Raw genomic sequence first — 18,055 nt, 5'->3', positions numbered from 1 at the left:
CCAACCCCCCTACCCCAGCTTCTATGGTTCTCCAGAGAGCTCCTGTTTCTTCCACTAGGGGGCCAGAAAGCCACGCCACAGACGGGGGCTAGGGGGCGCGGGGGGGGGGGGGGGGCGGCAGGCCACTGGGATAGGGAAAGCAACTTTGCAAACACAAGGACAATCCTTTCAATGTTGTAAGAGTGTATAAGGAGCAGAGCCAAAAGGTGACTCTAGTGCTGAGCACGGTGGGGCACGCCTTTAAACCCCAGCACCCAGGAGGAAGGAGCAGGCAGATCTCTGAAGAGTTCGAGGCCAGTCTGGTCTAGATGAGTTTAGACCAGCTAGGGATACACAGTGAGACCCTGCCTCAAAACAACAAACAAAAAACTACTGTGACAAAGCATCTGAATTACTGTTTTTGTTTGATCTTTTTTTTTTTTTCGGTAGTTCTAAAGATAGAACACAGAGCCTTACTCTTTCTAGGCAAGTGTGCTATCACAGAGCTACATCTCCAGCCCACAGCCCACAAAGTGCTCTTAGTAATTTGGCAGAAGAACCTATCAGAATCTAAACATTCATAGAACCTGCCCAGGAATTCTATCTCTAGAACTGTGTCCCCCAGAAACATATGTGCACAGGGTGCATTCACACAATGGTGCTCCTTGTCACATTTACTTTAGAAAGAGATGGAGGGAGACCCAAGCTAATTAGAGTGCTGTCTACACCAGGGATAACACTCACAAGACACGAAGACACATAGGCTAATGTGTGTAGGATCCCTTTGTGTGCACGTGTGTGCTTGCATGTGTGAGAGGAAGAGAGATGAGAGAAAGGACATTTGTACAGGTCCACACGCACATTTGTACAGGTAAACACGCACATTTGTACAGGTAAACACGCACATTTGTACAGGTCCACACGCACATTTGTACAGGTCCACACGCACATTTGTACAGGTCCACACGCACATTTGTACAGGTCCACACGCACATTTGTACAGGTCCACACGCACATTTGTACAGGTCCACACGCACATTTGTACAGGTCCACACGCACATTTGTACAGGTCCACACGCACATTTGTACAGGTAAACACGCACATTTGTACAGGTAAACACGCACATTTGTACAGGTCCACACGCACATTTGTACAGGTAAACACGCACATTTGTACAGGTCCACACGCACATTTGTACAGGTAAACACGCACATTTGTACAGGTGAACACGCACATTTGTACAGGTGAACACGCACATTTGTACAGGTGAACACGCACATTTGTACAGGTAAACACGCACATTTGTACAGGTGAACACGCACATTTGTACAGGTGAACACGCACATTTGTACAGGTGAACACGCACATTTGTACAGGTGAACACGCACATTTGTACAGGTAACACGCCACATTGTACAGGTAAACACGCACATTTATACAGGTAAACACGCACATTTATACACGCACATTTGTACAGGTCCACACGCACATTTGTACAGGTAAACACGCACATTTATACAGGTAAACACGCACATTTGTACAGGTCCACACGCACATTTGTACAGGTAAACACGCACATTTGTACAGGTAAACACGCACATTTGTACAGGTAAACACGCACATTTGTACAGGTAAACACGCACATTTGTACAGGTCCACACGCACATTTATACAGGTAAACACGCACATTTATACAGGTAAACACGCACATTTGTACAGGTCCACACGCACATTTGTACAGGTCCACGCGCACATTTGTAAACCGTCTGCGACTGCATCAGATAGCCTCACAGAGTAAACACCTGCACATTAACAATAGCTGACTTTGAGGTTAGGAACTGGGAGAAAGCAACGTGAGGAAAAATTTTACTTTTACTTTTGTGTTTTTATTCTTCTAAGTAAAGCATCAAGAATTACTAATAGGATTTAAACGTGAATAACAAGGGCTGGGAGTGTGGCTCAGTAGCACAGCGCCTGTCTAGCAAAAGGAGGCCCTGTGTTCTGACTCAAGCACTGCAGAACCAAACAAAAACCAGTGGCGAAAGATGAAAATCTCATGTTGCAGTTACATGCTAAACTCTTATAATAAACTCTAAATCATGGCAAAATGATGGGTGGGCAGTGCTCCTTACTGCCTAGCTCATTACCCCCCTCAGTGAACTAATAAACTTGTTTTCTTCCAAAAAGAAACACACACACACACACACACACACACACACACACACACACACACACACACACGGTGGGTGAGCTGCCTGACCATGGTTACAGTGTGAAGACACCTGATCCTCCAACCCCAATGCAGGCACTGCCCTGGGACCAGGGGCTTCTCCTGATGGGGACAGCCCATCTTGCCACAGCAGTTTCTTACCCCCTTCAGTGCTGTGTAGACAGGCACGGTGACATTCTTGTAGACAAGGCCAGAAAAAGCCCCAGGGAATGCGAGGGCAGGAGGACCTGAAGCTGAGGGAGAACAGGGAAGAGGTGAACTCAGGAGGCGCAGCTCAGCCAGAGGCTGGGGGAGGCAGAGAACCGGCCACACCTTCCCATCTCCTCTCCCCACTTTTTTATTTTTTAAGATTGATTTATTTATTATGTATACAGCATGTATGCCTGCAGGCCAGAAGAGGGCGCCAGATCTCATTACAGATGGCTGTGATCCACCATGTGGTTGCTGGGAATTGAACTCAGGACCTCTGGAAGAGCAGTCAGTGCTCTTAACCTCTGAGCCATCTCTCCAGGCCCCCTCTCCCCACTTTTTGTTCCCATGACTCCCTGGGGATCTCGCTCCCCGTGGATAAAGGGCCCAAGTGCTACCTTTCACCGTTTCCTCTCCAGGACGCTTGCACCTTGCCCACTCTTGCTGAAGTGAATTATGAATGTGTGCCTATCACTGCAGATGCTATGGGTGGTCAGTGACTCTTGAGCCGGGGGCAATGCCCATCTGAATCAGGGGGCTCAGGGCTCTTCCCACACTTCAGTCCTGCGCGAGGCAGGCACCACGAGATGGAAGGCAGGACTTGAGGGCCCTTCCTTGCTGGGTGATAATCCGAACTTACACAGCCCCCTTTCTGGTTCCAGGCAGCCCTCCCCCGCTGCCTGCTGGACCCCAGCAAATGGGAGCCAGGCCCACCAAAGACATTTTAGGCCCTTGATGCTCTATTCTACTCACGGCAGCAGGCCGCGTTACTTCGGGATGCCGCGTCTGACAGCTGCAGGCCTGATGTGGCCATCGCATAGATCCGGCTCTCCTGTAATAAAAAGTCCCAGGTGGTCAAGGACTGCTCGCCTCAGTCCCCCCAAGGCAGTGGAAGGAAAACATGTCATAGGGGTAGGCAGACCTGGGGTCACCGCTCAGGACAAGCTGGTCACTGGCTGAGGAATTTTAAGCAAATTTCTTCATTTCTAAGCCTCATTTTCCCCAGCTCTAAACTACTACTGACCTTTTGAGGGTCTGATCAATGGAGTCAAATGAAGTAGTTAATTAATGTATAATATAGGCATTTCATGCCTGGGACCTAATCCCTGCCCGGCAGATATTCCCTTCTTCCAGTCTCCATCCTTCCCCTTGAGAGAAAGGAGGTTCAAAGAGAGCTGCTCAGTAAATCGTCTCTCCATTTCTTGGATTCTTGCCTAGTTTAGCGACCCCTGGGTCCCTGGGTCTCACCCCAGAGGTTGAGAGTGAGGAAGGGAGAGCCCCAGGGAGATAGACGGACGTTTGTAATTCAGCTGTGTGAGGGCTAGGATACATAGCTTCCTACAAGTAGCGCGCTGCATGTGTTCGCCTCCCAAGGCCAACCACAAAGCTATTAGAGCCCAACAGGGCTCCAGACCACCAAGGTAAAACACTCCTGCAGAAAATTCTGGCACTAACTATGCATGCCTTTGGGTCTAAAGCGGACTCCAGAGGAGGAGAGTTTTGCTCCCAACAGCCAGGGAGGCCTTTTCCAGGCTGCTCCTGAGCTGTTTGCTCTACCAGCCCTACAGTGAATGCAAAGTTCCTCTCAGGCAACTGGTGAGTCACAGGCACTGACCAGGAAAGTCAGCCATCCTGGCCCAGAGAAGCAACCAAGGGCCACACTGGAAGGGACTGGGGTGAATACTGGGGTGTGGCCCCAGAGCTAGAGGTGATATGGAATGATATGCTGAGGTAACCAGGGTTACGGAAAGACAGGTGGAGGACAACAGAGAGACTCTCAGGCAGGGCAGTGCCAGGGCAGGATGCTCAGGCGGGGCAGATACATTAGTGTGAGGAGTAATTGGATGTAGACATCTCTGCCCATATTGATCACGGACTCACACCAAGGACAGGCTCCCACTTCACAAAGGAAACAAAACTCAGGGTTGAGGGAAGAGGTCAAGAAAAGACAGCTCTGTTGGACAAAGGGCACCGGGTGTCTCCCTCATGAAGTTGTTGAAAGGACTAAAGAAAAAGAGCTGTAGAGACCCGAAATGTGGGCGTACTGATCCACCAATTACTTGGACTGAGAATGCCCTTCTCTGAATTTCAGACTTTGCTCCTGACAGTGCTTGCCTGAGGGAGACACCTAAGCTTCGCTAGGGAGCTTGGGGGAGCCGGCAGTATGTCTTCTTTCCCTCAGGAGCAAGTTACAAAGGGGACCGAAAATAGACAAATTCTCTCAGACGGCACTGCTGATAGTGGGGTTCCTAGATGCCAGCAGGGAGGTCAGTGTCAGGCCTGATGCTGGGCCTTGTCGCCTTCACCCTGGAGGGCAGCTGACCACCGGCCACACTTGAAGCATTTTGCTGTCAATGGCTTTTTGAGAGGAGGTCTCATTGTGCTGTTAGGCTGGCCTAGAACTCCTGGGCTGCTTCTCTCGGCCTCCTGAGTGCTGGGACTTCAGGTCCTCAGCTCGTCTGCCTAAAGCATTTCATTTATCTTTCCTACCCTTTACTCTTTCCCTCTCGCACCCACACATACACACACCTGACATGTCCCGGCCAAACATAAGAACCGCTCTTAACCACCACATGAATAGCTAGCTACATGCTGGTAAGACAGCAGACCAGCAGACACGGACAAGTTCTTTTGGATAACACCTACTGAGCAAATGCCCCTTTCCATAGCCCTGTCTGAATGCTCCCTTACCCCCGTCTAGCTCCAGGGCTACAGAAGAGGCCAGCAGTGAACAACAGGACCAGCAGCCATGGGCTAAATAAAGTAGGGCCGGCCCCAGGGATGCCACACTTCCTTACCTACTGTCCCAGCTTCCAACCTTGCTCAGCACTGTGACTCAGTCTCGCAGGTGCTCTTGAAGCAACCCACTGGCTGGCCTGCAGTCACCATTAAAGTTCAGTCAAAAGCCTGGGCGTGGAGCCCCCCTGAACTAGCACCTTCAAAAGGAGACCCGGGAGTGTGCTGCTGAAATCTAGGGGCTGCCAACCCACCTGAGGGTATCCCATTTTCTCTGCTGCCAGGAGCAGATGCCCTTGCACATCTGCAGCATTGGGCTCGATGAAAAGATTGACATATGTGCCCGTGTCCCCAGGGGCAGTGCTGCTTAGAATGCCAGGGCTGTGCTTCAAGGCAGCCAGACCTCTACGGGAAGCCTAGTTCCTTCGCTAACATGACTCGGGGAAGTGGCTGAACTGTAGACAGCAGGTTCCTATCTTTCAAAGGGAGAAATAACACTAATCTCTCTGTGCCAGGCCTCCATGTCATCCTCACCACCGACCTGTAATATTCCACTCTCCCTGTTTTTATGTTAACCTTTGTCACAGATGTCAGACAAAGAAGTAGAACAGTAGAAAGAATGACCTCCGTCCACATCACCTGTCTTCACTCTGCATTAAGGTATGTTCCGTCTTACTTCATCTGGATCCCCACCTCCACTCTAGATGTCATGTCATTGTATAGAACGTGACCCATAAAGGAGCTAAGGCTCAGAGGCAAAGATAGCATCGTGATAGACCACTAGCCACTCACAAGCACTTACTCAATACATATCTTAATTAATTGCTTAGTATGTAGGGAGGTTTGTCTGCATGTATGTCTGTGCACCACTTGTGCATTTGGTACCTGAGGAGGTCAGAAGAGGTCATTTATCTCCTGAAACTGTAGTTCGAGACAGTTGTCAACAGGGACCATGTGAGTGCTGGGACTTGAACCTGGGTCCTCTGCAAGAGCTGAACCAACCCTCCATCCCATCAATGTACATTTAATCCTCCTAGAAACCCTATTAGTAGGGTCAGCAAGATGCCTCAGTGGGTAAGGTACTTGGCATTAAGCCTAACAACTTGGGTTCGATTCCCAGAATCTGCACGGTGGGAGGAGAAAACTGACTCCTGTAAGTTGTCCTCTGACCTTCCCGTGGACACCATGGTACATGAACCCCCCCCAAATTAAATGTAAATAAATAAAGAACCCCTCCTAGTAGTCACTATCACCCTGAGTCATGGGCTTAGTAACCTGCCGAGGCTCACAGGAAGAACTTCAACAGAGTGGCTGGACGGAGGGCACAGCTCTCCACTTCCATGGATGTGGATTCAGAGTCAAAGCCAACTGAGAAAATCACAAAGCACCCAGCTTGGCACATGGCACATATCACTTCAAATTCTGACTCTGCCCTGCCTAGGTGAGCGGGTCAGGCAGGCCTGTCCACCGGCCCCCCACAATGGCTGTGAGGATGAGCCTTATCTCGTGGGCCCTGGATATTCTCAGTGAAGACCATGCCTGTGGTGGCCTCCTGCCCAACCCTGATGAAGTCACTTACCCAGGATGGAAAGCGGTGCAGCGGGGGTGTGGGTGGCTTGTTCTCCAGTTCCACTTCCTGCAGCTCAGCCCTGGGGGGCTTCGGGCTCTCTCCTTCTTCCTGTTTCCCCATTGGAGATAGCTCCTCCATCTCCATCTTCTCTGCTTCTTCCCGGGCTTTAGCTCTGGCTTCAGCCTTGGAGAAGCCAGGTGAGTGGAGGGCTGACAGGGCCCCAATCTTAATGCTTACCACATGGTCAAAATGCCCAGGACTCACCTGGGGTTGACTGTGGTGCCTTTTGGCCACTTGGAAGCTGCCCTGGGGGTTGCTGGGAGCCCTCACCTTTGGCAGGGTCAAACTACTCCCAGGGCCACCTTCCCTGGCAGAGATCTTAGTCCCAGGGAATGTCCCTCCCTGAGCAGTGACCAGATCTTCCCTGTAAGAGGCTGACCCATGTTTGGGGCTGTTAGGCCTCACGAACAGCTGGCTGGGTGAGCCCTCTCTTTGAGGATGAGATTTAAGGACCTTGGCCTCTGCTATTTCCCCAGGGTAGACCATGCTGAAGCTCAAATCCTCAAGACTTCTGGCTTCTGACACAGAGTCCTTGTTCTGCAGGGGACCCAGGGCAGGGGCAGGCACAGCCACCTTCAGAACTTGAGTATGGGGATTACTGTCCTGCTCCACAGGCTGGGCTCCGGGCCCTGAAGGGACAGGATTCCCCTCTGGGCTTTTCTCAGGGACCACTAGCAGTTTCTCTGAAGGTGTCATCCGAAGATCTGTGGATGAGGCAAAACCAGGCACGCCCATTGAGAAGGTCTTCCATTCTGTCCCACGCCCTGCTGTGCCTACAAACACCCGGTCGACCTACCCTCAAGAGCGTCCTGAAGGGTTTCCACCTGCTCCACTAGCTGCTGATTACAGGCCTTCAGATGCTCATTCTCTGTTTCAAGCTGGACAAAAAGAAAATGAAGGTGTACGGAGGCGTGTCACTTAGTGGTAGCATGCATGCCTAGGATGCCAGAGGACCTGGGTTTGGTACCTAGCAATAAGGAAATAGAGATTTAGAATGCCCAACCCCTGCTTATTCATATATATAATCCAAAAACAAGCCTATTTGTGAAAAATAGCACGTGGTACCATTTGGCAGTCCTTGCACTTTCTTTTCTAGTTTGTTTTTATTCTCTCTCTCTCTCTCTCTCTCTCTCTCTCTCTCTCTCTCTCTCTGTGTGTGTGTGTGTGTGTGTGTGTGTGTGTGTGTGTAGGGGGTAGAGAGGCCAGGGAGTTGGAGCCCACAGAGCTGGAAGTATGAGCAGTTGTGAGCTGCCCAACTTAGATATTGGGAACCAAACTCAGGCCCTCTGCACACACGCTCTTAACCACTGAGCTGTTTCTCCAGCCCATACTTTACAGTAGTTTAAAAAGAGAGGGAGAAGGAATAAATGGCATTGTGATGTGCTCACAAAAAGAAGTTGAGAGGATTCTCAGGAACTTGCAGATAGGCATCCATCTCCTCAACCTCAAACCCAGCACTGGGCTGGAAGGAGGCTTCGGGAGAGCTGCCCAGGACAACAGGGAAGGAAGTGCTGAGAAGGACGGTGGAGAAAGGGCAGGTGGGGCTGGGTGTGTCTGAATTTCTGCTAGGCAGGACTGCGGTTCAGGGCAGTGAGATGGCAGCAGAGGCAGGCTCTGGGCAGGGCGCAGGCTGAGCTGCCAACTCACCTCGGCTAGCTTCACCGTCACCCACTCCTTGATCTTTGCGGCCTTTTCTTGAACAATTCTGGCTTCCTCAGCTCTGGTCTGCTTCTGCAAGGGCAAAGCCTCCAGTGAATCACAGCACTGAGAAAGGGGGGGGGGGGGGCCAGGGGAAGGAACCGGTGACAGGATGGGATGACAGAGCAGAGAAAATGAACTCTTATGGCTTCAAAAACATTCTTCCCAGGCCTGATCCTGCACACTGACCATCTCAGCACTTGGGGAGCTGAGGCAAGTGGATCCCAAGTCCAGATGGACCACACAACAAAATCCTGCAAGAACAGAACTTAAAGTGGGAAGGGCTTTTTCCTACAGGTAACACAAATCCCCAAAACCCACTGAGGAAAAAGCTAAATGATAAACCCATACACCATCTCTATACATTACTGTGTGACAAAAGAAAAATGGTTAAACAAACTAAAATACCAATGGAGGGCCAGCTGTGGCGGTGTACACCTGTACACTCATCTACACACGAGACTGAGGTGGGAAGAGCCGTTAAGCATAGGTTCAAGACCGGCCTGGGAAAATAGGGAGACCCATTTTCTTTTTTCTTTTTCTTTCTTTCTTTCTTTTTTTTTTTCTCAAGACAGGGTTTCTCTGTGTAGCTTTGAGCCTTTCCTGGAACTCACTCTGTAGCCCAGGCTGGCCTCGAACTCACAGAGATCCTCCTGCCTTTGCCTCCCCAGTGCTGGGATTAAAGGCGTGTGCTGCCACCATTTCAAAACAAATTTCAAAACCCATTTTCAAAACAAAACAAAAGACATACAGGAGAAAGATTTGTAACAAAAACAACACACATGCAGATGGCTTTTTCCCATGAACAATCCAATAAACCCGCAAAAAACGTGTAAAGGATATGAACAGGAAGTCAACAAAAAGGACTCACGAGGTTGTGAAGCTCACTCACAAATATACAGATGTACAGGACCTCATTTCCTCTATCAGACTAGCTGGCTAGTACCCTCTATGTCAAGACTGCTGACAGCGGCTCTCACACAAACTCACAAGGCCACTGTGGACACAACTAGACAACATCTACCAATGTTTCCAACACACGTACCCTTGGTCTCACAGGGCCACGGCATAGGAAGCCCTCACTGCAATACTTAGCATTTGAGAAAGAGACACAACACAGGAACCCCAAACCTAAACCGGCCTGAGTGCCCACAGACACAAGTTACCTAAGTAAGCATGGCACCAGCCACCAAGTGACAGTCACTGATGAGCTTTGATACCCAAGAGGCCAAGGAGAAGTGGAAATGGAGCCCTGGGGAGAGAGGGAACTGCTGCTTACCGTTCTAGACCCTTCTGGAGGTTCTGCACTTTACTACAGCATACATTATGTTTACAATTTTAAAAAAAAAAAATCTAACAGAGCACAGAAGTAGAATTTCTCAAAATAATCAATAGTTGAAAAGTTATTCATCTAGCCAGGCCTTAATTCCAGCACTAAGGAGACAGAGGCAGGCAGATGTCTGAGTTTTGAGGCTAGCCTGGTCTACTTCTAGGACAGCCATCGCCATATAGTAAACTTCTGTCTCAAGAAAGCAAGGGTTTGCATCTAAAGGCAGTGAGAACCGAGGCTATCTATAGCTCAGTGGTAGTACAGTCCCTTACCATGCATTCAAAGTGTAAGTCTGGGTATCAGCACTGGTGGGGGAGGCTTAAAGAGAACTGTAGGATAAAATGGAACATGAGTTTTGAGTCGACGTGAAACTTCCTTGCTGTAAAATAGTAGGCGCTGAATCTAATCTCTCTGGCCTTGAATCTGCACCTCTAAATGAGAGATAAGATAGCCCCTCTTGCTGGGCCATTCTGAGGGTGAAGTGAGAGTCCAGAGTTCAGTGCTTAGAGCAGTTATCAGTCGGCTTAGGATGAGAACTACTTCCGCACCTCAAAAGCATGGAGCCAGTGATAACCCCAGGTTGTTCAGAGCTGAGCAAAAATGACTCTTGTTAAACTTCTAGGAAATACCGACCGACAGTTCTCAGGCGACAGAAAGACTCCGAAGTCTGTGGAAAGGAGCTGGGAATGTAACGACCTCAGGACAGAATTTCAGACCTGCAAAGACCTTAAAGGTCACCTAGTTCAAAACTGGTAAACAATGGTCCTGAGGCCAGACTCAGTCTTCCCCGTTTGTCTCCCACACATTTATCATAAATAAAGCTTTATTGGAACACAGCTATGCCCACTCATTTACCGATCATCAATGTTGATTTCACCCTGTGACAACAGAACTGGACAATTGCAGCAGTGACTATATGGTCTGCAAAGGCAAAACCTGTTGAATTCCTTGGCCTGTACAGAAAGCCAGTGGACTCCTGACACCCTCTCAGTACAGCCATGGAAACTGAGGCCCAGGGTTGAAATGCAACAGCTCATCTTCAGCCAGTCAAGACTCAAAGAACAGCATTCTTTCTCATCTGGTCTTCACCTACTGATTATAATTGTAAACAATAGTTTTTCTAACCTGGGATCAAGTCATTTTCGTCCCACTAACCACTTCTTCCAACTCTGAGCTACTCAAAGGAAAAAAAATCTCTAAAATCAGTGGGTAAAATTCTATCTTCCTGGACACAAGGTGTCCAACTGCATCAAAGGCACATCCAGAGGGAAATGTTCAGTGAATACTGACAATTACGATTCACCCACAATGACTGGAAGGGACTGCTTGGATCAGCTGAAACCTTTACAGAGAATGTACGTGTAGAGAAGTCAAAGTCTCCTGACTCTACCACTGGGCTTGTGATTGGGGATGGATAGTAAGATGGCACCAGGGGAAAGCTGGGCAGATGAAGCCAGTGAGAAAGGACAGAAGGGACCAAGATGGGGAGGACACGGTAGCATGTGTCCATAATCCAGCACTTGGAAGGTGGAGGCAGGAAGATGAGGAGGTCAAAGCCATACTGGGCTGCATGATGGTGGTGATAGGACTATGAAGGGGAGGAGTCTGGGCACAGGAAGCAGCAGAGGGGCCAGAGGGGCTCTCAAGTCCCTAGGAGCAAGAATGCTAACTTGCTGCAGTCCTGGACAGAGGTCTGTCTATCAGGCTCCCATGAACTTGTGAGAAGTCTCCATTTTAGTGGCAACTCTATTCTCTATTCTCAGGTTCATTGAGAAACTTCGGCCAACCAGCTGACCAAGGCTGACCATCCAGTCCTAGGCTGTTTCAGGCACACTACAGCCAAGTCTCAAGTAGCACATGCTGGCCTGGCACAAGGCCATCACAGAGAAGGAAAAGATCTCCTTACCAAGCCCCGACCACGTGTCTGATATTATACACAGATACCTAGGGGTAATTATACCTCAAACCTCAGAGGTTTCATAACCTCTATTGTATGAACTGTAAAGTGAGAATCAGTGAGTCAGGCAATTTCCCCAGAGAGCAGCAGGCAGCAAAGGGGGCATTCCCCACCCCCACCCCCAGATCAGTATGCCTCCAGTGTCTGCTTCCTCTGTGTTTCCCTAGCTTCTAATGAACAGATGTGAAGAAGACACTATCGATCAGCATACACAAGTAGTTTCATGAAAACTGAGTTCCCCATCACTCAGGACTCAAGCACGGGGGCGGCACAGGGGCTAGAGACACCGAGGCCAACTGATACAGATGCTGAGAGGGGAAGTAGGCTCTGCCTCACATCAGCCCCTACCTGCTTCTCCAGCTGTGCCTCCAGCTGGCCGATGCGCTCATCTTTGCTTTGCATGGCTCTCAGCAATTCTTGGTACTTTTGGTGCAAGCTTCCTGGGGAGTCCACACTCTTCAGATTGGACAGTTTTATCTTCTCTTCCATCACACCCACCTGAAAAGTACCAACAAATCCTCATAAGGTCTCAGATCACTCATGTAGTGTGTGCAATGGCCAATACCATATGGAATGGGCTAACCCCTTGATGCTTCAGATCTGGACCAGCTAATGAAGTGGCCATTGATGCTTTTATCTGAGCAAAAGAAGAAACCGACAACAGAGAAATTCATCTTGGCTACTCTGAAAAGACCAGCTACATCTTGGGCCACAGTCTTTGTGTGGCGGGGAGGAGGGGTGGTGTTAGGAAGGAGTGAGCAGTTGGGTTCGGGAGGACATCTGCTCCCACCCTAGTGGAGCAAAGATACTACTCAGAGGACACCCATGTATGGTGATATTTTGTTGTACTCTAATAAAATTTGCCTGAAGATCAGAGGACAGAGCCAGCCGATAGATTAAACACAGAATGCAGGCAGTGGTGGCACACACCTTTAATCCTAGCACTCGGGAGGCAGAGATCCATCTGGATCTCTGTGAGTTCAAAGCCACCCTGGACTACAGGAGATTAATCAGGTCTAAAAGAAAAAGAGCCAGGCAGTGGTGGCACACCCCTTTAATCCCAGCACTTGAGATCTCATGTCTTTGCTACCAGTATTTGGGAAGCACACACGCCATTAATCTCAGCACTAGGAAGGTGGAGACAGGAAGTGATATGGCTGGGTGGAGAAAGGAGTATAAGGTGGAGGAGACAGGAGCTCAGGCCTTTCGGCTGAGGACTCAGGGGCAGTCAGTCAGAGGATTCGTGGAGTTGGTGAGGTGAGAAATAGCTGTGGCTTGTTCCTTTGTCTCTCTGATCTTTCAGCATTTACCCCAATATCTGGCTCCGGGTTTTTATTATAAGACCATTTAGGATTCGTCCAACATCCATGCGTTTCCCCATTTATCCTAACCATCTTAGAGCTAGTCAGGGCCATGCCATTCATCTAACCAAAGGGCTGTAAGCAGAAACAACACATCATTTCTGGGCTGAAGTAGTTACAGTTTTGTTGTTTTTTAAGACAAGTCTTTCTATATAGCCCTGAATGACTTGAACTAGCTACATTGGTTTCAATTATTTAAAATCTGGTACATGGGTACCCAGAAAATTTTCTCCAATGGTAACCAAGAAGTCTGTGTGTTCCAGGCAGGAGTGTCCAGACATTTGACATGATCACATGACAGTGTCACCTACAAATCTGTTGTGCTATCCGGGGATGCATGTGGCCCCTATAGGTTGTACATGCCTGTGTAACCAGCTAAAGGACAATGGAACTTCTTCTGGCCTGGATTCCTGAATCACAGTGGAACTGTGACCCCATGGTTAACCCTGGTGGAAGTGTACCAGGCTTGAGGACTAAACACGGTGCAACACAGACTGCAGGTTCCGTTTGTTCCTGCAGCACAGCACAGCCAGTTTGGACTAATACACCCATTCACTACACCCAGCCTACCCAAAGACCCCTTCCTTAGCACAGAAGGCTCCTGTACCTTAATGTGTTCGGGCTGCAGGTTCTTCCTGAAGAGTGTGCCCACGTGACTGTGGGAAGGGAAGACCATTTCCCCTAGCCCTCTCCCTCCACTCCCCGTGCCATTACCTGGGTCTCTGCATTCTCAGCTCTCTGCTCGGCCTCCAGCAGCCTCTGTTCCAGCTCCTGCATCTGTTAAGAGATGGAGGGAGATATTCATACCAAGTCCTGATGATGGAGGTGCCATCAGGCCACTCAGGTACACAGACACCACTGAAGGCCACACTTCAACTGCCTATCTAAATGGCTCCTGGAGATCAGGGCAAAGATTTTCATGGCAGTTCTCAGCTCCCTGATCCCAAGTTTACAAAGTGATGAGCTGTCTGATGTTGTCATCACTGCAAGACAAAAAGCCCCTTGTGCCTGGCGGTGGCGGTGCACGCCTTTGATCCCAGCACTCGGGAGACAGAGCCAGGCGGATCTCTGTGAGTTCGAGGCCAGCCTGGTCTACAGAGTAAGATCCAGGACAGGCTCCAAAGCTACAGAGAGAAACCCTGTCTCGAAAAACCAAAAAAAAAAAAAAAAAAAAAAAAAAAAAAAAAGCCCCTTGTATAGGATGGCAGGTCATGGTCACTCCTGACCCAACCCTACCTCAGTCTCTTTCCCTCTGGTGCCTCTTTCCACTCTACATTTTTGGGTGATGGGTAGGGTCATGCTGCCATCTGCCCATGTACCTAGCACAAAGCATGCTCCTCCATAACCCACCTTCTGCTACTGGTAAGGGAATGCTTCCTCCACCCTAAGTGTCCTACCAGACAGAGGAAAATGGCATTCATGAGTATCCTCTTGATTGATTTCATTAATTTTAAAGAAATAGAAAAAGGCCAGGCATGGTGGCACAGGCCTTTAATCCCAGCACCTGGGAGGCAGAGGCAGGTGGATTTCTGAGTTTATGGCTAGTCTAGTCTGCACATCACGTTCCATGCCAGCTAAGGCTATACATTAAGATCCTGGGGAAATGGAGTAAGAGAAAGAAAAAGATACTCAAGTATTTGTATGTTTGTGTATGTGCTGGGGATCAAATGAAACCCAGGGCCATGATGACCCAGCAACCCCTATACTTAAAAGAATTCTAGCAGCCAGGCGGTGGTGGGGCACGCCTTTGATCCCAGCACTCGGGAGGCAGAGCCAGGTGGATCTCTGTGAGTTCAAGGCCAGCCTGGCGTACAGAGCGAGTTCCAGGACAGGCTCCAAGGCTACACAGAGAAACCCTGTCTTTAAAAAAAAAAAAAAAAAAAAAAAGGCTGATATGTAAAATTAAATTAACTATAAAATAAAAATATTTATTTAAAAAAAAAGAATTCTAGCTAAGTAGGTAAAAGCATTTGCTGTGTAAGCCTGACACCATGAATTCTACCTCTGAAAGCAGATGTGGAGCTGTCATCCCAGATTGGGTGCAATGGGAGGTGGAGATAGAAATGGCAGGGAATAGGGAATGAGCTGGCTAATGCAGTGAAGGACCAACTCCTGAAAGTGGTCCTCTGTCACACACACACACACACACACACACACACACACACACACGCACGCGCACACACACACACACACACACACACACACACACGCACACACACACACACACACACCACACACACGCACACACACTCACACACACACACCACACACACTCACACACACACACCACACACACTCACACACACACACTCACACACACACACCACACACACACACACACACACACCACACACACTCACACACACACCACACACACACTCACACACACACATACACACACACACACGCACACACACACGCACACACACCACACACACACACGCACACACACCACACACACACTCACACACACACACACACCACACACACACACACACACACACACACACACACACACACACACACACACATATATACGTGCGCGCACGCAATAAGCGCACAGAAAGTCCTGACAGCCTGGACTACATAAGACCATGTCCTAATAAATAAGTAAGTAAGTAAATAAATCAAAACAAACAACAAGAACATACACCCTGGGCCAGCCAGATGACACAGCAGACTGAGGGTACTTGCTGTGCCTGGTGATCTGAGTTCAATCTCAGATCCCATAAAGGTAGGAGTTGGCTCCACAAAGTTGACCTTTGCCCTCCACACAGGCCATGACATGTGCATCTACACAAACACATCATGCATGCACATTTTTAAAATTAGTTAAAATAAAAGCCACCTACCTACCTACCGGCTTTGCTGGCTAGAGATAAGGTGCCGTGGTAAAGCACTTGCCTAGCTCTGGAAGCACACATTCCCAGAACCATAAAAGACAGGGGCCAGGGAGACACACCGCTTAAGTCTGAGGTCACCTTTTCCCCCTTTCTTTCCTTTTCTTTTCTTTTTTTCCTCTGGGTACACGGTCTCTCCACATAATCCTGGCTGTCCTGAACTCTTTGCAGACCAGGCTGACCTCAAACTTACAAAGAGACCTGGCTGCTTCTGCCTCCTGAGTGCTGGGGTTAAAGGTATGCACCACTATACCTGGCTAATTCTGGAATCTTACTCAGGGGCTCATCAGGGACCAGATCTAAGCTGCGGCCTAAGGAACTGGCCATGACCTACAAGGCATTCCTTTGCGCCCCGCAAGCTCATAGCTTAGCAAATGGAGTATAGGTGCTCCTCAGCTGACACACCTCTATGTGCTGCATAAACCACTTACACAAAGCACAAGTTTTATGACTGACTCTCACATCCAGGGTCCTGTGCCTTCCCTGAGATAATGCCAGCTGCTCCCCCTCCCTCCGCCCCAGGGTAACACACCCACATTATTCACTCATTGAAGCATATTCCACCCTGTCCTAATGCGGCCGGACAGAATCAGTGTGCCCTGCTTTCCAAGCTCCAGCCCTCACTGAGGATTTGACTTCTCCAGATAGATAGTCAACCTTCTCTCCCTCGGCCTAGACCCTGGCTTGCTGTTTACCAGACAGTAAGCAATTCCCTGTGTCTTCTCGCGGGTCCACCTCAGCTACAATTCCACTTTCCCTGAGCAAAGATGTAAAGGAAAGAGAAGGAGCCCTGTTAGCACAGGACAGGGAAGTTACACCAGAGCCACAGGTCATGCTTGAGGACCTGAGGGTCTTTTTCTGAGGCCGTCTGTCCTTCCCTGGTCCTTGTGTCCATCTTTTCCAGGGACAAGAAGACATGACTGCTTTCCGTATGCACTGCATCTGAGGAGCAGCCGGCTTTGTTCCTCCAAAGGCCCCAGGAAAACTCAAAGACTTACACCCCACAGGTCTCCCATCACGTGGAGAGGACCGAGGGTTCGCCCACTTTTTCCTCTTTCCTCCCTCTACTGAATTGAGTCATCATGACCAAACCTCGCAACTCAAGCTAGGAGAGAGGGCTGGTTGTGCCATTCAGGGGTCAGTTAGAGCCTGGTGGACTTTCTCAAACCAGAGAAAGCCCTGGGTCCTAGGCCAGTCCTGGGGTTCCCTGACCTTCAGGTGGTCTCACACAGCACAGAACAATACAACACTCATAGAAGTGGCTGTCTGGCCCATAAAATTCTACTAGGTGTGGCTGGAGAGGAGGGCTGGGTGATGGAGAGTGGTACTGACCAACTCCGTATTAACTAATTCTCCCTTCAGCTCTGGGCAGGTGAAATCTCTGCAACTCTGAGACCTAGAATCAAGAGAGTGAGGCCAGGGAGCTGCACAGAGGTGTAAGCCTCACCATGTTGTTGTGGACTACCATTCTAAAATGTCATGCATTCATTTATGCTGTGGCATATTTGTTTAATGATGCAAAGATGTGTTGTATTCTTTTATGTTTCATTTGTTTAACTCTGAAGCTGTGTTACTGTGCCTGTCTAACACACCTGAGTGGTCTCATAAAGAGCTGAATGGCAAATAGCTAGGCAGGAGGATGATAGGTGGGGCTGCCAGGCAGAGAGAATAAATAGAAGGAGAAGAAAAGAGGGGGGACCCTAGGGGCCGACCACCCAGCTATACAACCAGTATCAGTAAGAAGGAAAGAAAGGTGTATAAAATAGAGAAAAATAAAAGTCCAGAGGCAAAAGGTGGATGGAATCATTTAAGTTAAGAAAAGCTGGCTAGAAACAAGCCAAGCTAAGGCCAGGCATTCATAAGTAAGAATATGTCTCCGTGTGTCTATCTGGGAGCTAGACAGTAGCCCCCAAAGATCAAAGAGTTAAACCATGTCATGGCTGTTGGATGGAAATGAAGACCTTCCTGCTGCCCTGGTCCTTCTAACAGAGTTCCTGCTTGCTTTGGCTCCCCAGTGTTGAGGGTTTTGCCTTCCTGAAAGACT

At 49.1% G+C, this 18,055-nt stretch overlaps 2 protein-coding genes across 5 annotated transcripts in view; one reads left to right on the top strand and one right to left on the bottom strand.

The window, feature by feature from the left end:
• The window catches only part of Pigh (phosphatidylinositol glycan anchor biosynthesis class H), a 40,058-nt gene extending 27,437 nt beyond the window's left edge, over positions 1–12,621 (top strand). The window contains exons 4-6 of one of the 2 annotated variants that reach the window (XR_004946521.1): positions 5,723–5,795; positions 8,633–8,760; positions 10,416–12,621. Coding sequence is in view for 1 of the 2 variants with exons in the window: in XM_036205851.1 (XP_036061744.1) it covers positions 5,723–5,749 (27 nt within the window). In the remaining variant the exon portion in view is untranslated. Of the gene's footprint in view, positions 1–5,722; positions 5,796–8,632; positions 8,929–10,415 lie in introns of those variants that run through there. The other variant, XM_036205851.1, reaches the window with a different exon arrangement.
• The window catches only part of Plekhh1 (pleckstrin homology, MyTH4 and FERM domain containing H1), a 50,854-nt gene that overhangs the window by 16,856 nt on the left and 15,943 nt on the right, over positions 1–18,055 (bottom strand). For all 3 annotated transcript variants that reach the window (XM_036205846.1, XM_036205847.1, XM_036205848.1), the window contains exons 3-9: positions 13,826–13,888; positions 12,099–12,248; positions 8,413–8,496; positions 7,562–7,643; positions 6,715–7,469; positions 3,153–3,231; positions 2,352–2,443 (exon numbers count right to left, since the gene is read on the bottom strand). In XM_036205846.1, the coding sequence (XP_036061739.1) occupies positions 2,352–2,443; positions 3,153–3,231; positions 6,715–7,469; positions 7,562–7,643; positions 8,413–8,496; positions 12,099–12,248; positions 13,826–13,888 (1,305 nt within the window). The remainder of the gene's footprint in view (positions 1–2,351; positions 2,444–3,152; positions 3,232–6,714; positions 7,470–7,561; positions 7,644–8,412; positions 8,497–12,098; positions 12,249–13,825; positions 13,889–18,055) is intronic.

The sequence above is a fragment of the Onychomys torridus genome, chromosome 14 (genome assembly GCF_903995425.1).
Source record: "Onychomys torridus chromosome 14, mOncTor1.1, whole genome shotgun sequence".
Classification (NCBI taxonomy): Eukaryota; Metazoa; Chordata; class Mammalia; order Rodentia; family Cricetidae; genus Onychomys; species Onychomys torridus.
The sequence above is the reverse complement of the archived record's forward strand: the minus strand, read 5'-3'. Positions and strand labels throughout refer to the sequence as shown.